Source organism: Mauremys mutica, chromosome 9 (assembly GCF_020497125.1).
Source record: "Mauremys mutica isolate MM-2020 ecotype Southern chromosome 9, ASM2049712v1, whole genome shotgun sequence".
Taxonomy (NCBI): domain Eukaryota; kingdom Metazoa; phylum Chordata; order Testudines; family Geoemydidae; genus Mauremys; species Mauremys mutica.
In genome coordinates, this window is record NC_059080.1 from 41,035,007 (window position 1) to 41,061,652 (window position 26,646).

The 26,646-nt window shown below is 47.2% G+C and overlaps 1 protein-coding gene across 11 annotated transcripts in view; it reads left to right on the forward strand.

Moving 5' to 3' along the window:
* The window catches only part of LOC123377127 (Krueppel-like factor 5), a 75,021-nt gene extending 48,859 nt beyond the window's left edge, over positions 1-26,162 (forward strand). For 7 of the 11 annotated variants that reach the window (XM_045029595.1, XM_045029593.1, XM_045029596.1 and 4 more), the window contains 4 exons: positions 8,043-8,087; positions 12,096-12,990; positions 15,669-15,728; positions 20,419-26,162. In XM_045029595.1, coding sequence (XP_044885530.1) covers positions 8,043-8,087; positions 12,096-12,990; positions 15,669-15,728; positions 20,419-20,597 — 1,179 coding nt within the window. In that variant the 3' untranslated portion in view covers positions 20,598-26,162. Of the gene's footprint in view, positions 1-532; positions 551-767; positions 1,081-8,042; positions 8,088-9,369; positions 9,471-10,492; positions 10,552-12,095; positions 12,991-15,668; positions 15,729-20,418 lie in introns of those variants that run through there. The other 4 variants (XM_045029600.1, XM_045029599.1, XM_045029601.1 and 1 more) reach the window with 4 other exon arrangements.
* The last annotated feature ends 484 nt before the right edge of the window (positions 26,163-26,646 follow it).

Sequence of the window (26,646 nt, forward strand, 5' to 3'; positions counted from 1 at the left end):
AACCCTAGTCCTTCAGCTTCCAAACAACACATCTCTCCTATTGAAACTAAAGAAGAGCTTCTTTTGCTTGCACCAGTCCTGAATCTTGTATGTGACCTAGCCACTAGAGGGAAGCCTCACGCATACACACGGAGGTCCAGAACCTTATCGCTTTAGCACCTGCGTAACTTTATTCACATCAGTTGTCTCACTGGCTTCTGTGGGTCTACTCGGGTGAGTAAAGCTACACTCATGATTAAGGGCCTTGTCTGCTATTTCCCTTTCCCCTGCCCTTTGTCTTCCTTATCTGTTGAGACTGAAAGCTCTTTGAGGCAGGGTTTGTGTTTGTTCAGTGATTAGCATAATAGGGGCCTCTTGTCTGTCAGCCCCTAGGCGCTACCACAATAAACCATCATCATCATAAAGGGGCCTGAATGAAAGACAGCTGATGACTTCCCATTCACTTCATCAGGATCTGGTATCATGGCAAGCACCCAATGGCAAACATGTTGGGTTGGAGTGATCAAAAACCTGGACGAATGCTGAATGGCTCTTTCCCCCCACTACCAACGTAATAATCCCTTTCTGTTTTTAGCAGACATTGATTCCCTCCGTCCTGCCTGGGTGCTGAAAACACCTGATGTTGCTATGGCTGTTTGTTAGTTAATGACTTTAGCTTACACAGCACCTAATCATCAAGCCAGCAACTGCAGCACAGTTCTAGGTACTGTGATCACTGCCTGCTGTTGCTGCTGAAACGGCAGGGGGAGCACAAGCCATTGGTTTGTGTGTGTCCCCAGATTAGTCAGTTTTTAAAACACAAGACTTCATGATGAAAGGATGCTTTACATTTTCTTTTCTAAAAGGGGCTAAATTGGACTGACTGGATGGTCCTGGAGAAAGGGCGTGATCTTGGTTTTATGGAACATTCTACCTCTAGGGCACTGGTTTGAATCCAGACTGAGACAGCAGCACCAAATTGTTCCTGTTTGAACATGAATTGAATTGGTGGATTTCAGCCCAGGTCGTAGTGGATAGCCATCCTGGCCACTGCTTCTCTTTTTGGCTGTCTCTTTGGAGAGGCTAAGGATCACGTGGCGCGTAAGTCATCGACGTGACTCGAAAATGACATTTTAATTTTTGAGAAAAATTTCAAAAGAAACGAAATGGTATGATATGGTTTTGTACAAAACTGTTAAGGGATTTTTTTGATGATAAAATTGGAAATGAAAATTTTATTTTTCTTAAGTATTTTTCCCTTCCCCATTTTTTGGGGCGGGGTGGGGCGGGGCACACTACGATCTGGTGGCCAAAGCCCAATAAGTTTGGGTTCTGCTCCTGCCTCTACAACTGACCTGCTATCTAATCTGGGGCAAGTCAATTCACCTCTCTGAGCCTCAGTTTCCTCTGGCAAAATGGATCTGATACTTACTCACTGGGAGTTGAGAGGATGAATTCATTTGTTTTGTAAAAAGCTTGGGGATTCCCTGATAGCAAATACTAAAGGCTTTCTCAGTATAATCATTGCTGGAGTGTGTCTCCCTGCAGTATCTAGACACCCCAAGTATTGTTACTATCCATAACCCCATCCCAAGCTAAGCATTTGTCAGTGAGCCAGGGAAAGGGTTAAATCCTTTTTCTCTTTGTGGCAGGCCGAGAGGAAATGATTGACATTAAAGCAGAAGGTCATTGACTTTTCATGTAATTGAGGAGAACCTAATGGGTGACTAGGTTAGCACATCACTGAGTCCTCACCTGCACTTTCCTCAGTCAGCCCAGGGACAAGCATAGCAATCATGCATGCAAATAGCTAGAGCTGGTCCAAAAATGGTTTTCCATCCCACAAAAAAATTCCAGATGTTAAATTTTTTTCATCCCAATTTGGGAAAGTCCAAAATTATGATTTTTTTTTTGCAAAACAAAATTCTGAAAAAAAAATCCATTTGGGGGTCAATGAAAACATTTTGTTTTGATTTTGACCCTTACTTAATTGTATTTTATTGTTTAAAATATGTAAACTAACGCCATTTCAAAATGAAAAGCCGGAAGCTTTTTGCTCTGGAAATATCAAAAGGGGAAGTTCCAACACTTTAAAAAAGGCTTTTTCCTATTTTAATTTTTCAAAATGCAGTTTCATCACAATCTGTACGAGGATGTGAAATATTTTGGTGTAGTAGAAACAGCATGTTCCAGGGAAAAGTGGGTCTGATGCATCTTTTCCAACCCACGCTAGTAACAGCCTCTCTAGTGGGGAGTGAAGTTGTTTGAAGTTGTGAAGTTGTTTGAAGACCTGCGTTGTGAGCCAGCTGCTCCTGTGCTTGCATTCTTCTCCCAGTACACTGCAAGTTGCAGGCACATTGTGGGAGCGGCAGCAGAGCCCTGCGTACTCACCTCTCTGGGAAGGCTTGGGTAATGCCCACTTCTCTGTGATTCCTGGCATGCGTAAGGAGAAAACCCTTCTAGGAGCATTCTGCTTTCAGGTGGCTTTTGTCACACTCCTGCCTCATCTTGCCATGTCTGTGCATATGTCCACACGTGAGCTGGAGGTGTAATTGCCACCGTGGGTGGACGTATGCTCTCTAGCGTCGGTTGAGCTAGCATGCTAAAACTGTGTGGGCAGCGGGATGGTCTAGGCTAGATTCCCGGTCCATGCCTAGGATCTCAGATGGGATAATGCTCGGGGTGGCTAGCTCATCCCTCCTCCCATGCCACCATGGCAACACTGCTCTTTTTAGCACGCTAGCTCAGTCACAGTTAGCATGCTTACATCTACCCAAGTTGGAAGCGATCCCCTCGTCTCCAGCGTAGATGTACCCACAAAGCTGGGCTCACGCTAGTGTGCTAAAAAGAGCAATGTGCATGTTGCAGTACCGGTGCAAACTCTGGGTAGCCCCCTGATCTCAACTACAACATCCACACAGCTATTTTTAACGCGCTAGGGCAAGCCCTGCTAGCACGAGTCTGTCTGTCTGGGCTGAGAGGCTGGCTCCCCCCCTGCAGTATGGGCGTACCCTAGAGAACAATAACAGTTAAGTCACAGGCCGAAAGATCCCATTCCTTACAGTGTGCTGCTGTGACCAGGACTCTAATCTCACCATTCCAGTGCCATGGAAACAGAGAGCCTAATTCAGCTCTCGCTTATTCCACCGGGCTCAGTTACTCTAGAATTGGAGTGGAACGGGGCTTAGAGATTTTACTGGAGGAGAGAAGATTCCTGAAATGTATAGTGCATTTTGGGGGTGGGAGGGGTTCTTGTTGGAAAGAAAGAAAGAAAGAATCATAGGGTGAGGAAAAAGATGCCTCCTTCGTATGGGACTAGCCCAGAAGAGGCAACATGTTCTCCAAAGAAGGGGATAGAGGACGTCAACTGGTTGACTTCAGATCAAGCATCGCAGCAAGGAATTGTTTCCGGGAGGTCTCAAAATCCAGTCTGGATCTTCTGCCTCCTTATTGCAAGAGGAGCAGGTGTGAGAGGGTTCTTTGTCCTTGCACTACCGACCCCCGCCCTGCCTCTCTTACCAGTACAGACCCGGTTATCTCGCACTTTCAGGTTTGTGGGAATTCGTTGCCTGTGAATGTGCAGAACTGAAGCGTGACAGTGTTTATGCAACTTGTTGAGCCTGAGCATCCTGGCCTGGCTGATGGAATGGGTTGGGGGTGTGTGTGCATTATCTCAAAGATCTTCCAATTCTGGCCAGAAAACATTCAAGCCAAAACATCATCAGTAGTCCCTGAGCCCCTGATCCTAGGAGGTGCTGAGATCAGGACCACTGACGGATTGGGCCCAACGACACTGGCATGTGCTGTGCTTCTAATTCCCAAGCAATAGAGCCCCAAGCATAAGGAAATGAATGAAAGAGGTTTTCAAACGACCCCGTTGTGCTGTTCCGATAGATAGGTCATAGGGTGATGGGTTCGGATGGACAGTTACACTAGGAAAGGCTCATGCTGCATCTTCTCTTTGTCTTTAATGGAAGCCATTATCCATGTCACTCACTGACCCAGCAGCAGAGACAATTTTATGTTTGCCTTCCAATCCCTTGGCTGAATAGCTCAGGAAGAGGAAGCAGAAACCAACCAATCCGCATTGGTCATGGGATTTCTGCTGGATGCATGTGGTGGGATTTGTGTTGCACACCTGTGATGGGTTGGTGATGCATGCTCATCATGGGATCCATGTTGCATGCCTGTGATGGGTGTGCGATGTACACTCATGGTGGGATTTGTGTTGCATGCATGTCATGAGATTTGCTTTTTCATTTTCACAATGGGGATGTTTTGTGCTTTTAGGCTATTTGACACCCTTACCTGCTGTGTTTGTCACTTAACGAGGTCAGTCAATATACCTGCTTCCTCTGATCTATAGCTCCCTCCAGCTAATGCTAATTATTCTGAGTCGTCACAGGAATCTATCAGAGGGCACTTCTTCCTCTGTAGGGCTGATTTGTTTGGAAGCCCAGGCATAGACGCCGACTCCGTGGGTGCTCTGGGGCTGGAGCACCCACGGGGAAAAATTAGTGGGTGCTCTGCACCCACCGGCAGCCAAGCTCCCCTCCCCACCCTACCTCTCCTCCACCTCCACCTCCTCCCCTGAGCGCGCCGGGTCCCTGCTTCTCCACCTATCTCCCAGCGCTTGCCACCGCAAAGCAGCTGTTTCACGGTGTAACAAACTCGGGGAAGGAGGGGTGAGGAGCAGGAACGCTCAGGGGAGGAGGCAGGGCCGGGGCAGGGATTTGGAGAGGGGTTGGAATAGGGGCAGGGAGGGGGCGGAGTTGGGGTGGGGACTTTGGGGCAGGGGCGGGAGGGGCGGGGCAGAGGCGGTTGAGCACCCACCAGCGCCAGCAGAAGACGGTGCCTATGTGCCCAGGGATGTGTTTGTATCTTAGGGCCTTACATTGGTGGCACAGTTCTGAGGTAACTGCATCTCTGATCCCCTCCTGGAGGGCCCCCCAATTAGGTCACAGGCCTCGAGCTGTCACCGTGCTTGGAGCAGAGTCACACAACTCTCTACCTCTGAATTTCGGGTGTGGTTCCTCCTGCAATTCACTGTGGGTCTGACATTACTCCTGTTGTCTCAGGGGCAATGACAGGGTTAACCAGTGGCCAGCCAGCCTGCATAAAGCAAAGTACTGTTTATTCAGAACAAAAGCGTTCCAGGGAAAACCTATCATAAAAACAACAAATAGCTTCAATGCAGGCTGAGCTTACCGGGGGGCACTCATCTTCCTCCTGGAGACCCTTGCAAGTTTCAAAGTACTTCAAGCCTCCTCACAGGGTCTGGTTACAAGCGGATTGGATGCCTAGCTGCTGTCCTTTAGCATTAGTACTTTGGTTGAGCTGTGGCAATTCTGCACATTATGGACCAGACATAAGACTTTTAACTGCACTTGCCTACCACCCTGCCAGCCCTCGACTCGGTCAGCCATTCTGGCTAAGCCATGCTTTGCTTTTTCCAGAGTGCTAACAAAGGCTTGAATTTGCTGCATTCATCTCCTCCTTGAAAGGGCAGGGCTGGCTAATATAGCTGAGGGCTTGAAGGACTCCTGTCTTCATAGGCAGCATTGCCTAGTGGGGCTGACAGCTGGAGAGCACGAGTCCCTGATCTAACACTTATTTGCTGGGTGACCATGGGCAAGTCACTTGTCTCTTGTTTGCTCCCATCTCACAGACAGCCAGTGTTACTGCCTGACCTCACAGGGGTTCTGAGGATTGGGGAATGGCTTCTATGAGCCTCACACCACTATTCTTGTCTTTGCTCCTTCCCCACAAGCCTTGTTCCTTTCATAACCTCTGTGTTCCCAGCCTGTGTATTCCCAGATAGAAAGTGATCCGTTTATGTCTGGGAAGCCAGGGGTCACCAAGCTCCACGGGGTTTGGCATGGCAGCTTTCCCCAATGACCTGAAGAATGTCCGCCCCGGGCAGCAGACCCACCCAGCAACCCCACAAAATCCCTCTTTGCCCCTCAGAGAGGATTAGGCCTCTTAAGAGAAGTGAGAGCCGAGGCCTGCTGAGCAGGGCGAGAAACAGCGCCCAACTCTTCCGACTGGTTGGTTTATCCCCCGGATGTGCATTGTCCACAAGGAAAGCAAGAAAAGCGCCGAAGGTGGCAGATCGGAGCAAAGCAGCGTAATTCCATACCCTGCCCCCACTAGGGCCACCAGACAGCAAGTGTGAAAAATCGGGATGGGGGTGGGAGGTAATAGGTGCCTATATAAGAAAAAGCCCCAAATATCGGGAGTGTCCCTATGAAATAGGGACATCTGGTCACCCTAGCCCCCACTCTCCAAACCTAAGGATAATGGGTTCCCCACATTCTATAAGGAAGAAATGGGATTTACTGCTGGTCTTAGAAATGCGGGGCATTGATGCCCTCATATCATAGGGCGGAGCGAACAGCAATAGTAACCACTTACATAATGCAGCAAAGAGTCCTGTGGCACCTTATAGACTAACAGATGTATTGGAGCATGAGCTTTCGTGGGTGCATCCGACGAAGTGGGTATTCAAACATCTGTTAGTCTATAAGGTGCCACAGGACTCTTTCTTGCTTTTTACAGATCCAGACTAACCTGGCTACCCCTCTGATACTTGACACTTACATAATGATTTTCAAACATCAGCTTATTCTCATAACCCTCACCTGCCCGGAAGGGAGGTAACTATTATCACCCCATTTGACATGTAGAGAAACTGAGGCAGGAGGGATGCTGAGTGACTCGTCCACAGGCTCAGCCATAAAAACTCATGGCTCAAAGGAGCTGGTGTTCCATTCTGAGCCCAGGATCTATCTGGTGTTAGCTCTGGGATTTGAATGTATCTCCCTGGCTTGCAGTTCTGTGCTTAGAGCACCAGGCCACCACTCTGAACACAGAGTACTAACTTATTCCTCAAAACTCTAGGGCAGGGGCTCTCAACCTGGGGGTCATGATCACTGCATTTCCAATGTTACTAAATGGGGAGGGGGGGTCCCACCCTGTTATAGCCTGGCTGCACAGGCAGGGGGATTTGGGAGTGTTGGTATGGAAAAAGAGGTTGTGGTATGGGAAGGGACCTTTGGGGATTCCTGACTATGGTCTAAAACTGTGAAACCTCCCCCATGACGTGATTGTTTTATTTTGAATTTTTTGCTGGATCCTGCACAAGGTAAATGTGTTCCTTAGGTAATTTTGCCACAGGAATAAATGTAGGGACATTTGTGATATTGTCACAAGGTAGAATTTTGTTACAGAATTTCCCCCACACAAATTCACAATTTCTTGCAAACAAACCCACCCTTTTCTAGAACAATTTCCATTTTGTGTGTGTGCATATTTGCAAAGATTTGCAGCCTTGCCAGAAGCATTAGGGAAAACAAATGTAAATTGATTCCAAATGCATTCAAACAGTTTGCAGTTTGGAGTGGAGTTTCAAAGCAACAGGCATTAAAAAACAGACCATGCAAATTACAAAGGAGGCTTTATTCCCTAATTAAACTAGTCTTGGGGTCAGTTGAGTTCAAGACCCCCATCCTCTGGGAGATGAAGGCAGAAGCTGGGAGTCTTGGCCGCTGATGGGAACGGACTGGGGGGAACCTGCTGACAGCAGCTGGGACCAGATGGCGCCACAGGCCGCAGCCAGTGGGGTTATTAAGCAGGGGCAGTGGCTCTCTAGCTCACTGGCTCTCATGGGTGTGTGTTTGGGGCTTCTGATTGGCCTGTGGTACCAACGCCATCAGGAGAGGGCTGCTGAGGCACAGCCAGGCATGGAGGGATGGCCCCCGGTGCACATGCAAAATGGCAGCCAGCATTAAGAAAGCCTCAGCCCATTCCCTGCACCCAGCTAGCAAAGCACACAGTGCTCTGCAGGGCCCTAGTGCAGAGTGTTTCTCTCCAACAGCCAGGCCTCTGGCACGTCCGAGTCATTCATACTCTGAGCTTCCATGGCTGCTTAGCAGGGCCACTGGGTTTGGTACAGTGTGATAAGTGGCCCCCGTCAGGGGCTAAAGTTCCATAGGATGCTGAGTCTTGTGTTTACTATGAACTGCATCATGATTGCCCAGTAACGGGCTGTGTTTATTCCACAGCTTACCCCACTGAGGATGGAGCAGCGAATGCAGCTTACTATGGAGGTGAAGGTTTTTATTATTCTATACATGCGTATTTCTGCCCCCCATAAAGCTAACTTGGGGTAGCGGACGCCTTCGGGAAATGCAGCTGATCCATCCCTGGAGTTCACTAAGAACCAAATTAAGGGCCAAGAGACTGTAACTAGAGCATGCTGAATTCTCCGCTCCCTGTCCCTCTCCCCACCACACTTGATGCAGTACTTGCTGTAGATGAGTTGTATTGCTGATTGGAAGGGGAGTCGCGTGGTGAGAGCTCGGGTTTGGAGCTTAGGAGATCTGGTTCAGTTCCTGGCTCTACCATGCTCCCCGTGTGACCACAGGCAAGTCCCTGAATCTCTCGCACCTCTATGCTCCAGCTGTCAAATGGGTTCCACCTCCTTCCTTCTCCCTCCCTCCATATTGTCTGTTAGGAGTTCTCAGGACAAATTTTTTGGTGGCCTCAAAGTGCAGCCACCATCTCTTGCTGGTGGCCACTCTCAAACTTTTCCCCAAAATACTTAATTAGCTGTAGGAAAACCAAATAAATAGGCACATACACATATCCAAATCACTGTAATTGACTTATTGCTAGCTAGCCAGTCTGTTGTGAAAAGTGGTATTAACAAACATACAAGTATCACTTTTCACAGCAGACTTACTCAGTCCTGGACAAATTAAGCCCTGGATGGAAGGTCGAGGAAGGCAGCAGGGGCCAGGGGTGATGGGAGTGGGTGGGGAGCAGTGGGGGGCTGGAGCTCGAAGCCCTATGCCCAGAGGATGGGGCCCAGGGACGATGCCTGAAGCGAGCTGCCGGAGACTGAGGCTGAAGCCTAAAGCCTGATCCCCAGCGCCCCTGGGAAGGTGGGGAACTCACCAGCTGTTTGTTCCTCCAGCGCTGTGCCCCAGGTGTCTCCAAAGGGGGGCAGGGCCCAACACCTGCTGGCGGCCCCAGCAACCAACACCGGGGCAGTGCATCCAGGAGCATCCAGGGAAGGGCTGCTACTTTGCCCCCCACATCCTCAATCACAGCCCAGGAGGCTCTAGCTGCAAGAAAAGCCCCTGGTGGCTGCATGCGGCCATGGTGGCTGCCTTTGAGACGCGCTGAGGGTGGGGAGTGTCTCTTATGATGTTCTTGTAAAGTGCATGGCACAACACAGGCCTAGTCGTATAACAGTAAAAACACTCTCCCCTGGGAGCCAGGATAGAGGCAGTGTCCAAGTATGGCGTTGGGGGCACTTTGATACCAGGGGGATTGCCTTTCAGATGACACACAAAGGGTGTCCTGGCAACTACTCCAGGTTCCACTGCACTTTACAGGAGCAGGGGCTAGCCCCGGGATTCTGCCCGTATCTGGGCTCAGGTCATCCCCTTCTGCTGGCCTATAAATGGTGCTCCAGCTGAGCCTGGGTACAGTATTCTTCACTTCCTGTCCCACACAATGGGCTTGTGGCGCGCTGCTAATCAGCGGCCACATCCCACCCCTGAGCTGGCTGCATTTTAGTAGTGGGAGAGGTAGATTCAGTTGGCTGCGTCTCCTTTGGGGGTGGATGGTGCAATATGGTGTTATTTATTATTATTGGTGGTTTGGTGAAGATTGCAGAGGCGAGGTGGGGGTTAGGGAATCCCTGTTTGAGAATGCACAGGATTAAATAGAGCAGCATGGAATTCATGCACAAAGATGCAGTGTCCCAGATCCTCAAAGCTATATAGGTGCCTAACTCCCATTGATTTAAGTGTTAGGTGCCTAAATACATTGGAGGATCTGAGCATCCTTATGGAAACCTCTTAGAAAAACTCCTTTCCTGTAAAGTGAAGGCAAGACATCAAAATACCAGAGATAAGGGAAACTTAGAAGTAAAATATGTCTGACACCCACACTTCCCTCCTCCATCTCCCCGGCGAGTGGGTCATTTCATTGCTCAGGTATGTGTGGCATTCAGAGGTGGAGGGAGAGCCCCTGGTACTGCCTAGCAGTGATCTGATTCCTGACTCTAAAAATAACAGGCTGGAGTGGCACATAGTGCAGAGAAAACCAGGTGAGAGCAGGCGGCGCTCCAAGGGCTCTGTGCAATCTTCACCCAGGGATGAATCCAAATAGGAATCACGAATACAAACGCTGTGGAAATTGGGATTCAGATCCAAACTGCAGCGCGGGCATGTCTTTAGAATGAGCCCAGCCCCGAAACCTGAGTGTGAACACCTCTGAAACATTGGAACAGTTCAGAGTTTGATCCGATTCTAGATTTGCACTTTATGGCTCTGGTCCATATCGTCTGTCACTGTAACACAGAGTTGTCCCAGATCAAAGGAGAGTGTTTGAGCCCATAGCACCTAGGGGAATACGTAAGGCATTTAACACGAGCTGAACTTGTTGGAGGCAACAAACTATCCCTCGCCCCCTTGTTTGACAATGTCCCCTCTAATGACAGCTGAGAGCTTTCCAGCACATCTGGCTTGACAGGGATGATATGCTGATAACACCAAACAGGTGGGTAGAACACTTCTTGCTAGTCTAGGTGCAGCCAACGGCAGCCTAAGGTCCCAGTGCAGCCTGTACAGTTCTGCGGCAGCGGCCTGTTGGAGATTTCAGGTCCCTGCCCAAGTGCTCTGATCAAGATGGAGCATTGCACGCTGGGACATGTAGTGTCAGGGAGCTGCCTCCATTTTAAAGAGCAGGGCGGCTGCAATACTTGCTCCATTAAATACAAATTAGGCGTGGTTCTAGCGTCCTGGCGCATTGCCAGTATGGCTCTCAATTGGGCAAAGTCTGGGAATCTTTTGAAGGAGATATAGGCATATCTTGTGCCATATAATGTGCAGGGTGGATAAAACACCTTGGGCCAAATTAGTCTCCATTGACGGCAGTCAGGTTGCACTAGGGGAGACTTTGCTGTTTATTGCTGCAAAGCCTCCTGGCAGAATGCGCAGTGGGTGGTGATGAGATGAGCGTGGTTTCTTGAAGTATTCAGTAGGCTCTGCAAGCCCGTATCTGCAGGGCCCAGGGAAACCGGACTGTTTTTCCGGCTCTATAACATATGAGTATATGAGATCTATGTAATGAGAATGACACATGAGTAACCACATAATTAAAGGCTGCAGCTCCATTAAGGAGTATTAGTGGTAGTATCATTAACCACAAAGAGCAGAGCTTGAGTTGTCAGATGCTAGGGGTTGAATTTCCTAGTACGGTGCTGCCCTTGGACAGTCGAATCAATGGGAACATGTCCAGAAGATGCTCTGTCAGATAGGAATCATGAAGGAATCTGGAGTTTGATGATATTCGTAAACATACATAGAAAGTCATAGGACTAAAACTCTGCTGTGTTATATTACAGATGTGAAAGTTTCATGGGGAGAGAGAAAATAGACCAGTTTCTCTTTCGTTCTGGGCAGTTTCAGATCTAGGATCTCATGTGCTAGTACGAGGCCGACGTGTTCCCAGGGCTGTGGGCGACAGTTAAAACCCAACCTCATCCTCTTATTTTCAAAGCATTATGAAGGAACAATGAACCAATTGAGTTCTCATTAGGTTTTCTACAGTTTAAAGGAGAGTTGGGCCCAAACCTCAAAGTTCAGATCCAGACCCTAACTCCCCCAAGGTTTGAGGGCACTTGGATCTGATGCTCGGACTTGGGCTCATCAGCTCTAGTTTTCAGTTCTCCCCCTCTTATTATTTATATAGAGAAATCTAAATCCTGGCCCTTCTCTGACTGCATCCGTGTGTTCACTCCCTGACGACTTATGCACAGCTCATCACTGCAGTATCCAAGCACATAACAGCCATTTTATCCTCACAACAGCTAGGGCAGGATTATGCCCATTTCACAGCACGGGGAATGGAGGCACAGACTTGAGTAAGTGCTTTGCCTAAGGTCACACAGGGTGTCAGTGGCTGAGCTGCGCTCCTGCATCCCAGTCCATTATCCTTTCCTGCCTTTTAGCCACCCACCTATCTTAGATGTTTGTAGCATACCCATCACCATAGCGTCTGAACACTGTACTCAAGAACGCTTTCTTTTGTTCTCTCCATAGGCGCGTTCTGAAATGGACAAGTACCTCTCCAGTCAGCTGATGCCAATTCCAATGGTGCCAGACAAGAAGTACCGCAGGGAGAGCGCCTCTGTGGTAGACGAGTTCTTCTCGACAGAGAAGCCTTCCTCCACGCCATACAGTGTGAACATCAATGTGATACTGCCTGACACCACACACCTGCGAACCGGGCTCTACCGGCCAGCCAAACCCCTCACCCCATTCCCACAGATCAAAACAGAGCCCGGCACCAGCTTCACCCAGCCCTGCTCATCCACGGCAGGCTCGATGCAGACGCTGCCGGATTTCACCAGTGTCTTCAGCATGCCGCAGTCGGTAGCGGTGAACAATATCTTCATCAAGCAGGAGATGCCCTCAGAGATCCCTTTGTCTGGCAGCCCGCAGCAGGCCCAGCTTTACCAGATGCCCATTGGAAATGGTGATGCTGATGTCGCCACAATGGTGCCCTCTACTGGCAGCACCGCAGCCATCAACACCATCAGCGGCGTCACCATGTCCACGGGCAGCGCCATGCTCCCCAGACCCATCCAGCCTGGCGGACAAGTGAAGCACTTCCAAAATGTCTCCCAAGGTCAGGGGAACTTCAACATCACGGGGCATTTCTACTCTGTCCCAGGACTGAACCTGCCCCCTTCACCTCCAAACTCACAGCCTGGCAGCCCTGAGAATCAACCTGAGCTCATCAACACCATCTCACCCCCACCCTCCTATGAAGCCACATTTGGACTGAAGCTGGTACAGTCGTCCCAGATCCCCACACTCCCAAATGGTCTCGGGACCCTCTCCCAAGGGCACATTATCATGCCAACCCCCAAATACAACAGACGCAACAACCCAGAGCTGGAGAAAAGGAGGATCCATCACTGTGATTACCCAGGTATAGCCATGGCTGTTGTGTTGGTTTGGTGTCGGAATCCTTTCCTGATGGGCGTAGATCTAGCCTGTCTGAAATTTGCCATGCATTTGTCCAAAATGTCCCCTCCTCCCAAAGTTGTTCTATGTAGCTGATTGACACCATCCATTTCCCATGTGGTAGATTGTATGTTGAAGAAGAGGGGACATGATAAAGATATAAAGAATAACGGATTCTCCAGAGGAGGTAGATCAAGCCCTGCTATTTACCCTTTGTCTTAATAAATGTGTTTGTAAATTGGAGAAGGTTCAGAGAAGAGTTACGAGAAGAATTAAAGGATTAGACAACATGCCTTCTCATGATAGACTCAAGGAGCTCTATCTATTTAGCTTAACCAAGAGAAGGTTAAGGGGTGACTTGATTACAGTCTGTAAGTATCCATTGGGAAACAAATATTTAATAAGGGGCTCTTCAATCCAGCAGAGAAAGGCCTAGCCAGACAAATTCAGACTGGAAATAAATTGTAAAATTTTAATAGTGAGAGTAATTAACCAGTGAAACAACTCATCATTGAAACATTCTCACCACTGCCAATTTTTAAATCAGGATTGGATCTTTTTCTAAAAGATCTGCTCTAGGAATTGTTTTGGGAAAGTTCTCTGGCCTGTGTTATACAGATGGTCAGACTACATGATCACAATTGTCCCTTCTGTCCTTGGAATCTATGAATAATCCAAGAACATGGGGGCATTCAAGGAAACTGCCAGGCAAAGTATTGAAAACTGATAGAAGGAAATGCTTTTATTAACACAGCACACAAATAGCTTGTGGAACTCATTGCCACAAGATATCACTCAGGCCAAGATGTTAGCAAGGTTCAAAAAGGAATATCCAGAGTTACAATAATTGTGGTTCAGAAACAACCAAGAGTTTATGAGTGGCCTTGTTTAGGACACTCCAAAGTTAGGGGCTGTTCAGATCCAAGGTTTTGGTTTAGCCCACCATCGAGGGGCCATTAGTAAAATTCAGTTATAATTCCAGTTTCCCTCAAAGTTTAAGTGTGTTTCGATCTGGTCCCATCTCTATCTGATAGATACCAAAGGAGACCTGGTTTGAACCTCAGCTGCAAAGGTGGCTCATGTAAATGTCACTACAAGTTCCAGCTATGAGGTTGGGGACTCCACTAGTTAACTGCATTTCCTTGGGACATCTGAGTACCAGGCTGGTAGATGCCACAGAGCAATCTCTCAGTCACCTTGGTTTATGTATAGCAAACTTCAGACAAAAAAGAATCAATCTGATCTTGATAAAACAGATTCCTTGCAGAAGAAAAAATAGCCCTTAAATTTCAGGGAAGCTGAAGTCTGAACTCTAGAGAGAGCATAAAAGAATTGTGAGCTGGGAAAGCCAGTGAGGTGCCAAACTCAAAGAATTTGGAGTATGGCTTCAGTTCCGATGAGCATCAAACGGCTGGCTGAATCTGATGTTTAGCTGAACTATCTGCATGTTGTGAATAGAGCTGATTGGAAAGCAGAATTTCCATCCCATAGGAGATTCTGACATTTCCACATTTGTTTTCTTCTGATTTGGAAAAGTTGAATTTCAAATTTTTTCATGGAATCGAAATTCCAAAAGGTTTTTGATACAGAAACATCAGTATATTTTGTTTCAGTTATGTTGAAATAAGGTAAAGGCATTTTGTTTTGATAATGTCAAAACACTGGAATATATTAATTATATAATATATAAATATAATGCAATACTAAAATTAATCATATACTATAAAAGTTTAAATGAAATGAAATAAAACAATAAATCAAAATTAAACTTTATCTCATCGAAGGGAAACATTTTAGCAATTATATAAAAGAAACGAGAGAGTCTAAATGATAATTTTTGGCACTTTTCCTCAAAAATATCATTGAAATTGACACATTTATCTGAAATGTGTTGATTTAAATGAACCTGCATTTTCTGACTGAAAACTGCTCCTTTGAAAATTTTTCAATCTGCTCTGCTCTTGAATATTGAAAACTGGGCCAGCGCTTCACAAAATTGCCAGTGCTTTGTACTTTCTCATATATCATCATCTTCTGCTGGAGCTGGAAATACCACAAAAAAGAGCCTTTCTTACAGTATTTTGGCAGTGGTTCTAGAATCCAGAAAGTCAGAGGCAACGCAAAACTGTCAAATAATAATGCAGAAGTTAACATTTTTATGCTACCTATGTACAAGGTTCAGATTGAGGTTGGGATGAAATCTTGGGTCTGATAGATTTGGTTTTATTCAAACTGATTCTTCCATCCCCAGTTAAGACATGTAAGTGTGAGGATTGATCGTACTAAGGAATATCACATGGGGGGTCCTGTTAGAAAGTTTGGATGCTCCTTTGCATGCCTGATTTGCCATTGTTGTGCACTCCTTGCTGCAAAAAGCTCTCAACTTGTGGGTGAAAGAAACTTGTCCTCCCCCACTGACATATGCAGTCTTCATTCTGAACAAGTGTCCTTGTTTAGCTGCTATAGAAACAAGCCTTACACAGGTACTAATTTGCAAACTGTTACCCACAGTTCTTTTCAATCCTCTTTCCTTCTGGCAACTCAGATTTGCTGCAGCTCATCATAACCTTGGTGCGTGTATTTTAAATCTGTATTAGAATGAAACATTTTTCACCCTAAGGGGTTTCTGTTTTGTTTTTACAGGTTGCACGAAAGTTTACACCAAGAGTTCCCACCTGAAGGCACATCAGAGAACTCACACAGGTAAGTGTACACCTGAGTCTGGCATAATACTTAGACTCTCTCTAGCCACGGTATTTTATACCATACCCATCATTGGGGTGGTAGCTGTTGATTTCAATGGTATTACCCCAAGTGCAATCTGATCACTAACATGGTGAATACAGTTAGATAAACAGATTTAGCGGTGTTTGTGGAGGAACTAATCAGAGAGCTCTCACTGTGTTTGGGAGAACAAAAGACATACCAGTTGCAACAGAAAATCGGTAGCTGTACACTACAGTGCGTGCTTGCCTATCCATGTGTGTGTGATGCCCATTAACTATTGCACAGGATCTAACTATGGGCTTGTCTACATGGTGCAGCAATGTATGAACTCCAAGGGTCTGATTTCTAAAGCACACTAACATGTTGCACAATAATTGGTCTGTGTAGATGCTGCTGGTGTGCACTAAAAGTTCCTTAATGTTTCAAATAGAACTACTTTAAAGCACACTAGGGGGATTTTAGTGCACACCAGCAGGACTAATTAATGCGTGACATGTTAGTGTGTTTTAGAAATCGCACCTGCACATTACCCCACTGTGTAGACATGCCCTGAGTTACCTTTAAATACCTCCTGCACCTGGCTGGGGTATTGGTTCAATACAGACTTGGGGAGGAGTCGCACTGCTTAGCCAATGGGATTGCAGCCTGAAGTGATTTGGCTGCATATACACAACATATGAGGAGAAAACAGAAGGGGAAGGGCCATCCCCTTTGTGAATTGTTTCCCCTTTGAGCCAGGGGAGAGCCCCAGGATTCAATACTCTGGCCCCTGAACAATTAATTCAAACAAAACATATCCAACAGTGCCCCAGCGTTCCCTACATAAACCAGCCCCCTGGCCCCTCTCAGTGCAGGCAGGCGGAGGGCTCCTCTGAGGACAGCCTGAGCCCTTATCAGATCCTTGGCCGGTCCCAGAACCAGAGCTCCCCTCATAAATCTCTTTTATAGAAGTGTTGATCTTTACTGGGTGCAATTAAGCTGTCCCTGGGGTCACTTTTCTTTTTTTATGAGCAACGAACAAATCACAAAGCAAGTCCCAAGCCTGGGAATAATTTCTCCCACCTGGCTCTGCTTCTATTTCATCTTATCAGGCCCTGAACGAGGCATGAGGTGAAGTATTTTTTCAGCCCTGTGCTGTAGAGACGCATGCCATAGAATACCTCAGGAGGAGATGGGAGGAAAGAAGGCCAAGGGCTGTGTCCAAGCTACCATGGGCAGACAGTAGTAAGGAAGGGCACTGAGTTCCCAGGAAAGGAGCTTCAGGATGGGGAGATGGTAACAACCATCCCCCCTTTACAAATAAAGAGCTGTTTCCCTGACCCCAACCAGGGCCCTGCCCTAGCCCTCTGCATGAGAGATGGGTAGCCCTCAAAAGTTGCCTGAGCCATTGTGCAGTGACCTGATGAGACAAACTCCAGCCTCTCCTTGGAGCCATTTTGTTGGCCCTGCTGGGGCCTGAGTTTGACGTGATACCACTTCCTTCCACCACTTGCCTCAAGATGCCCTCTTCATGGGGCAGAGGGACAAAAGAGGATGTGCCTTGAACTGGTAGAAGTATTGGTGGAAGTGGCTAGAGGGAAATCCAGAATGGTAGAGGGGAAGTCATTGATGAGTCAACTATATTGGGAGGTTATGTAGCAGGCAAGTGTTCCCCAGGCACAAGCTCAAGCCGCCATATTCAGCCTAATGAGTAACCAGAAATCTAGAGTGGAAAGGCCAGAGTATTAATCCGCATGGTACCGTAGCATCCCACAAGTCACTCAGTCATTTGAATGGTTAATAAAGCCATTTGGGATAACCCACCCAATTGGATCTAGCCTGGGAAATCTATCAGGCCCAATCACAAACACCTTCCCCTGTGGTTTGCCCGTTGCTATGGTCTAGGCCATATCAGTCTCCAGGGGACACCATTCATTGCCCTGGCGCCATTGTGTGATTAAATATAAAACCCACTGGCCGCTCACCCACCTCCCAGGGATCGGAATGCCAATTGGGCTCATTGTTCCAGCCTGTCCTGCCGTGCTGTCCTGGGGGAAGGAGCCAGCTTGCGGGACAATGGAAAGCATTTTGTTTCCATCCTGGAGATCAACCTGTTATTGTTTGAAAGTAAAAGGCCTTGGTGGGGCTGACCCAGCCAGATGACCTGCCTGGGACAATGGTTGAGTCTGAGCGGGGCAAACCTCGCCTTTGTCTTTCAGCTTAGAAAACTAATAAAGACGCCCACAAACCCATGTGATCCTGAGAGTGCCATAAAATTTCCCAAGTGCTGCTTGTAAATCGAGCTTAAATTCTTATTGAGCTGAGCCATAAACATATTTCTCACACCTGGCAGAAAGCTAAGGTGCTTTGCATTTCTTCACGTACTGTTTGCTGCTGGGTTCACACCTCATTCTGTCTGTGTGCATGCATGCATGGGAATGTTTATGTGGGGGCATGCAAATGTACACATATGCTTGTATACAGAAGCTTTCTGTGCATGAAAACAGACATGTTTATAAGTATGTGTCGTATGTGCCCAGAGATACATGTCTCTGTGTTAGCATGCATCATGTGATAACTTCGTGTGTGTGTGTGTGTGTGTGTGTGTGTGTGTGTGTGCGTGAGAGAGCTCTTGTCTGTGTGCATGCACAGATATGTATATACTCAAATATGCATGCCTGTGTCTGTGGGCATATATGATGTGCACCCATCCTGGGGCATGCACATGCATGTTGCCTGTGTACGTGCACTTGAGCTGTTGTTAAGTTCTCCATAATTGGCCAATGAAATGGTAAATATTTGAGGTCGGGAAAGTCAGCACATTCCATGAACTCTGCCTGCTTGCTCAGGCTGTTAAAGAGCGAGGACTAATATTTGAGGGGACCACGCCCTGCCAAAGCGTGGGCTGCGGCACTCAGTCCAGAGTTCAGCTCAGCCTCCCGGGCTGCAGCTGCTGCAGGGTGTGACCAGTCTGTCCAGATTTGGAGAAGAGCCGGGCAAGGCTGGCCTGGGCTTTTCCACACAAGCTCCTGGCTGACTGAGACACTTCCCCATTTGATCTTCAGGATAAACAGGGAGGTGGGGACACTGAGGCAGAAAAACACACTGAAAGGTCCTGCAGGAGCTCTTATGCACATCAAAATGTCACAATGTGAAGGGCCAATATAGAGCTGGTTGGAGTGTGAGGTGGGGGCAGAGTTCTAGGGAAAATTTAGCTGAAAACCAAAAATCTTTAGAATCTTCCATGGAAAATTTTGATGTTTCATCAAAACTCAAAGCAAAAATGCCCAGGGACTTTGTACAAAGCACTGCAGCCTGACCTGGCTGAGCCTGACTCAGCTGCCATAGGGATACCCTCATCTCGGAGGAGAAGCTCATGGTATGGAGAGTGACCGTTCAGGTACAGCTGAGCAAGAAGGGTTAGGGATCACCCAGTGAGTGACTGCACATGTCATAGGAGAACATGCCTACATACCACAATGATTAGCCAGCTAGATATGTCCAGGGATTGATGGTTGGACAGAAGGGTGCGTATGGGGATGGATGGATGGATAGAAGGATATGTGTTTGGGAGGCAGGATGGATGAATAGCGGGGGAAGGATGGATAGATAGAGGAGTGTGTATGGGGATAGATAGCGAAATGGGTATGTGTTGGGATGGGTGGATGGTGGATAGATAGAAGGATATGTGTTTGGGAGGAGGTATGGATGGATGCATAGATACAGGAGGAGGGATGGATAGATACAGGAGTATGTGTAGGGATTGGTGGATGGTGGATAGAGAGTGGGGTATGTGTGTGAGGGAAGGGATGGATGTATAGAAGGGAAGGGATGGATGGATGGATAGAAGGATATGTGTTTGGGGAGAGGGTTGGATGGATAGATAGAGGAATGTATATGGAGATGGATAGCTAGAGTGATATGTATAGGGATGGGTGGATGGTGGATAGATAGAAGAATATGTGCTTGGGAGGAGGAATGGATGGATGGATAGCTAGAGGAGTATGCGTAGGCATGGGTGGATGGTGGATAGAAAGAGAGTGGGGTATGTGTGTGAGGGAAGGGAGGGATGGATGGATAGCTAGACGGGAAGGGAGGGATGGATGAACAGCTAGACAAGAAGGAATGGATGGATAGCTAGAAGGGAAGGGATGGATGGATGGATAGCTAGAAGGGAAGGGATGGATGGATGAACAGCTAGACAAGAAGGGATGGATGGATGGATAGCTAGAAGGGAAGGGATGGATGGATGGATAGCTAGAAGGGAAGGGATGGATGGATGCACAGCTAGACAAGAAGGGATGGATGGATGGATGGATGGATAGCTAGAAGGGAAGGGATGGATGGATGAACAGCTAGACAAGAAGGGATGGATGGATAGCTAGAAGGGAAGGGATGGATGGATGGATAGCTGGAAGGGAAGGGAAGGGATGGATGGATAGCTAGAAGGGAAGGGAAGGGATGGATGGATGAACAGCTAGACAAGAAGGGATGGATGGATGGATAGCTAGAAGGGAAGGGAGAGATGGATGGATATCTAGAAGGGAAGGGAAGGGAAGGATGGATGGATGAATAGCTAGAAGGGGATGGATGGAGACTGACAGATGGATGCCTAGATAGGTAAGTACTGGACACTGGTGTGCTGCTGTGGTGCACACTGTAACCTCTGGCCTGTTGCCCCCTACAGGAGAGAAGCCATACAAATGCACCTGGGAAGGCTGCGACTGGCGCTTTGCCCGCTCCGACGAGCTTACCCGGCACTACCGCAAGCACACAGGCGCCAAGCCCTTCAAGTGCCTAGCCTGTGGGCGCTGCTTCTCCCGCTCCGACCACCTGGCTCTGCACATGAAGAGACACCAGAACTAGTGGCAGAGCTCCTGCCTCACCCTTGCCTCCCTTCCAGGAGCAGCTGGGACGCCTTCCTCTTAGACGGATGACTCTTCTTGTACATAGGAACAAAACCATGCTGTGATCAAAGGGCAGCGTGTGAGCTCTGTGCACGCTTCCTCCTTGTGCCCTGTCACCAAGGTACTCTTAGTTAAAGGATGATTAAAACTATATCTGTATCCTGGCCAGGATCCCACTTCCTGACCAGGAGATGTTCCTTGGACTCCAGGACTCTCCCTTCCAGTGAATTTGCTATTTATTTTTCATTCTGAAGCAATTTTCCCTTTTGTCTCAAACTCTTTGGAGCCTTCCCTTCCCTTTTGGGGTCTGCCTCTGGTTGGGAATGAGCAGAAATATGTTGGGCTGATGCGCCACTGGGCTAGCCAGCTGTTGGGAGGGCTTTATCAAGTTCTTTGTGGAGCCTTCTTGGACTGAGCTATTCCATAACCAAGTTGCCACCAGCAGTGTAGCACACAGGACATCCAGGCCATGCAAGAATAGCAGTGAGTGTTCGTGGATTGTTTGGAAAGTCGGGTCTTTAGTCTTCACCCCTGTGGTTGCAAGAAACAAGGGCAGGAAAACCTATCCCCAAGAAGTGCTGCCACAGCTGGGACAGATCCAAAGCAGACAACAAAGCTGTTGTTCATGCTCCACTGAGACCACCTGATATTTCCTGCAAGAGAGGTGGCTTTGGGTTGTGAATTCCTAGATTTCTTTGCCAGGCATGTCCAACACTTGGCCTTTAGCATTTCTGCTTGGAGGATGGTTTTGGCTTCTGCTCTCTCTGTTGTGAGAACCAGGTTGGCTTTCAGGGGCAGGAAGTGGCCAGTCCCCATGAAGGAAAAAAAAAGACGACACACTGGTTTCCCAGAATGCATTGTGCCTTTGATTTCCAAGGATTCATTGAGTGGGGCCCCCCTCAGGCCTCAAACACAAGAGACTGGTCGTTACAAACCACTTTTTCCTGTTGCCATTTGTGCATTTTACCACGTTCAGAAAAGCAGCTTTGAAAACAAACTTGTGCAAACTGTGATCATGTTACCTACCTCACAGGTTCATGGCCCCACGCTCTGCAAGGAACCTTCACTTGTCTTCCTCAGAACACCTCGATGTGCAGCGTACAGGGGAGACCCCTGGAGCACATGAAAAGTTAAACATGGGCAGAGTAAGAATAGGCTATGCCCACTGAAACTACAGCAATGTAGTAGATAAGAAACAAATCAGGACACGTAATCAGCCTAGCATGTTCAACAGTACTTTGATTTTTCCTGGCGAACAAATGTAAATAATGTACAGACAGTGATGTGTGATAGAAAATCAACCAATAAGCAAAATCACATGGGCTGTGGAGATTCTGGAAACTTTATCCCACCTGCAGCCTACAAGTCAAATGTGGCCCATCGTTGCCCTGAAGGAAGCCAATCAAACTTCTGGTGAACATAGCCAGTCCTGTATGTCTGTCCAAGAAGATACAAGGGAGGGCAGATGTCAGGGCTTGTGCATGCTCGTTAGTTACTCAGTTAGGTTTACACATGCATTACTGTAGATGTGCCCCTGGGATTCCTGGCAAGTTGCCCACAAAGTCTCAATGTTTCGTCTGTCCCTGATTCAGCGCTTTCTAAGCAGCTTATCTCTCCAGTCCAGGGGGCACATGTTAGGCCACGTCAATTACCCAACTGCAATGATTCATTAGGATTAAACTTCAGTGACCTCCAGATGTTCAGGTGGAGCTGGGAGCGGAGAAGTCTCTGCAGAGCTTGGCCCTGGGTCTGTGAAGAGGGACATGGCTCATGCATTCCCTGGGCTTACCAGCTCTGACTTGATTCTGCTCTTCAGACTTGCCAGCTCACCTGAGTTCCTTGCCAAATGGTCCGGGAAGCTCTGATGGCTGTGTCCTCCAGCATGCTCCCTGCCTGCCTGCCCCGCCTTTACTGTTTTGACCCTGACAAATGGCAGATGCCCAGTCAGGGCCTCCAAAGCCAGGCTTGAAAAGCAGTCAGAGAGGATAATTATAACTGGAGCCAAAATAAACGAGGAAGGGAGCCCGAGGGTGCAACTCTGAATTGCACCCACCCCTTTCTAGGGTATTTTGGAGGCTCCTCAATGCACCGCCATCAGGGGCTGCATTTCTTTAATAAAAGGCCCTTGTTATAATACAAGGATCCCTGGGGAACTGATATGTGCCATACGTCTATTGTTGTAAAGGATGCATTATTTTATCGTGTACTTTGTCAAATAGGTGTGTATGTGCGCATATATATATGTGTGTGTGTGTGTGTATATAGATATATATATATATATAGGGTGTGTGTGCGTGCCTGTGTGTGTGGGTGTGTGTGTTTAGGGCAGCATCTGCTTCATTGGCACAGATTCTGGTGTGCACAGGAACATGGCAATGAGGTCGTGGTTCTAATTCTCCAGTGCTCAGTTTATAGGGTGGAGTTGGTGGCCTCTGATATACAAGAAATCAGATTAGATGATCTAGGATTTCTGGTCTTCAACTCTGATGCTACGGTTCTCTGTGTACATGGCTTTTTCCCTTTTAGTTCATGACTTGTTTTAAACGAAGCTTCATAGTAAGCATTTACTCCTGAGCTCTGACCAATGCTATACCAGCAAACACCATGTCACATCAGAGCACGGCCAATCCCAGGCATGCCGTTTTCTGGGCTCGGTGTGCCATGAATCCATCAGTGAGATGCCTCTCACTGAATCTGTATTCCACCAGTTGTGCCAGCATGCATCCATTTGTAGAGAGAGGTTCTCTGTGTGGATCCTACTGTATGACTGCAGGGTGGGGAAGTTCTCTGTGCATTGAGAAAGGTCTTGCTGTTGAATGTTCAGGCCTTCAGTACTGCATGCATGCACGCACACACAGAGTCTCTGTCATTTGGGATTATCTAAACTGGAAGGCATTTCATTGTAAAACAACAACACGTTTAACACATCTCCTGGCTCCTGGAAGTTAGGGCTGGGTGGATGGATTGGGTGGGAAGCCAAACTAGCCATGTTGGAGCCTGTCGAGCCCAACCCAGTGTTGGCTTGTGTTCAGCTGACATAGCATTGCGATATATTGCACATGCAAGGCCTTTCCCACCATCCCTGTTGCTCACACACACACATCCCAAATACCCACAACACAGGATCCTAATGATTAGCAGCTTGGTTACAACAGTTCCATAGAATAGGCAGCTGGAGAATGCAACATTAGCAAATCAGAGTCATGACTCTCAAGGTTGGGGTACGTGTTGACCACATTCTTCTGTCTAGCTGTGTGGGCAACCCTTCTGGACACATTGAGAAGAGCCACATTCTGTTTGTGGATTTGGGGGCGTACAGAGCCCACAGTGTGAAAGGCTGGTGGGAGATCGTCTGATAAAGTATCACATCAGCTGCACTATGACAGCACAATAAGGGAGTAATAAGTCTTTACCCGCAAAGGGCTTTGTTGTAGCAGCCTTAAGACTGGACTATGCATGGCATCCTGTGTGCTTTTGTTTTTTGCTTTTAAATGCTAAATTTCAACAGAATCAAAGGAAAATTTCCCTGCAAAAGAGATGAAAGGCAGGTTAAAATGTGAAATATTTTATGCCTTGGACTTCATGGCTTTAGAGCTGAGTAAGAACCAAACTCCCCCTCTTCCTCCCTGTTAAATCTCTCACACCCTCGCAATGTCATGCCGACAGTGGAGGACTAATGGGCATTACCTATTCACTGGACTGGGTTAAAACCGGTCATTCGATTTGTTTGGTGGAAAATGTCATTGTTTTCAAATTTTCCTGATGGGCCTTTTGAGGGCAAAAAGGTTTTTGTTTTTGAAAAATGGTTTTCGGTAAAATGGTTAGTTTAAAACAAAAAATTTAAAATTAGTTTTTTGAAAATCAAATTGTTCCCTCAGAACTGAACCAAACCCCATTGTTTTTTTAAACTGAATGTTTTTGATTGAAAACTGAACTAGTTTACTGAAAAATATCTGGATTTTTTTATTACTTTTATTTTTGGGAAAGAAAATAGAAAATATCTATTATTTAAAAAATGTTGGTCCAAGAGCCATTTTTTCATCAAAACAATGCTCTGCTCTTCAGCTTTACCTGATCCCCAAGAGAGACATGCTGGGTCTTTGGATGGGGCTTGATAGCATTTGAGGAATCCGCATACTCCAGAGTGTTTTTTGGATAGTGCCTCCTTGCTAGGTGGAGCATCATTATAGAAGGTCTTTGGCTCTCACAGCCAACTGGCATGTCTATTATTATTCTCAAAAGAAACATAATAAGCCCAGATCATCATATGGCCATTTCATGGGGCACTAAGAAGAGTGGACCATCAGAAATTTTGGGAAGAGCACTGGGGGCTATTTCTATATTCTAAACACCTCGGGACACAGGACCCACTAGCTGGATTTCCTGAACTTCCTTCAGAACAAAATGTTGGGGCGCGTAAATGTCCTCTTTTCATTGTCGTTTGTGCTTCTGAGCATGTAACACAGCAGAGGGATTTCTATAAATAGTAGGGAATGCTGTACAGATTTTTGTATGTGGATTTGAAGCAATTGTTTACTGTATAATATGAACACACACCAAATTGGGATCTGGAAAACTGCGGTGGAAGGTTTATTTTCTGGATATGTTTTTGTTTGTTACTTTTTTAAAAAATATTAATTAATCTGCTATTTCGTAATAAAATTATCCTGCAGGGAGGGATGTTCATTCTTCTATCCCCATGCCAAACACCATCCCAGCACCCAGCTCCTGCTTCTTGCTACCTGCCTTAAATACCGTAACCAAGTTGCTAACACGTCTCACTGTGGACAGATTCCTGAGATCGAGAGACAGCAGTTTTAAGGCTTGTAGTAACTTTATTGCGCTCTGCAAGTGGGTTGGGGGTGGGCTGTTCCACTCAAGTTGGTGAAAAATAGCAGAGAGGCGCTGTTTCCTCATACCACTGAGCTATCTAATCCTGCCTGTAGCTGATGCTTTAGCGGAAAGTGGAACTGCCTTCCTCCTCAAATGCACGCAACTGACTATGCAACACTGTGTAGGGAAAAGCAAGGGAGAGAATTCCTCCCAGCCCTTCACAGGCGACCATCATCCAGCCTGAAGCATGATACTTGATCACCCTTACCCTACATTGTGTAGCTACGAGTGTTGTTAGGTTTTGTTAGAACATGCAGCATGGAAAGGCAGCTAAAGGGTTAATGAGCATTTTACTCTCCCCCCCAGACTTGGGCCGCCTCCTGCCCTGAAATTAGCATATACTTGGTGAGGCTAACGGCTGGTCCCTCATGGAGCCGTCTGAAAGACCTGCCACCCTGCCCAGACAAAGCATGTTTGCTAACATTGACCTCCAAGGCATACACCTCTCCTGGCTCCTAGAATCCCATAGGTGACTTTGCAGGAGCAGTCTCCCAAGCGGCTCTCTTTATTGGGGGATTCTGAGGGGGAGGAGGGCGGAAGGAATAAAACCCCTCCCTTGAGCAAAAAAAAAAAAAGAGCTCAAGCGTGAGCTGATGGGTGTATGATGTAATGGGTGTCCTGGATGTTAAACTCAATGTGTACATTATTATTATTTTTTTTTTTTTACAAAAAGGAATGAAATAAACAGATCTTTATAAACTGTGCCCCCATGAGTGTCGCCTTCCTTCTCCTGCTGGTTCTTTGGGATTGCTTTGTCCGGTTGGAATATGGCATCCCTCTCTGTGCCTCTCCTAGTCAATTTCCCAAAGGCATGGTGCACTACGCCTCAGGGCGCTGGGTAAATGCCCAGATAACAGACATGCTCGGGCTGTCGGTGCTGCTTGCACAACAGAGACATTGGGTATGTCTGTACTGAAAGCACAGGGTTCTGGGTGGGTTTATCTGGCCCATGCTGAAGTGGCTTCAGTGCTCTGGCCCCCGAGTTACCTAGCTAAAAGCTTGCTTGGGTATGTCTACTCAAATGGTAATCGCACCCGCTGATGGCATGATAGACATACCCATGGACTCAGGCATGGTTTCCATGTTGTCTTTTTCATTTCTGAACAAGCATAGGG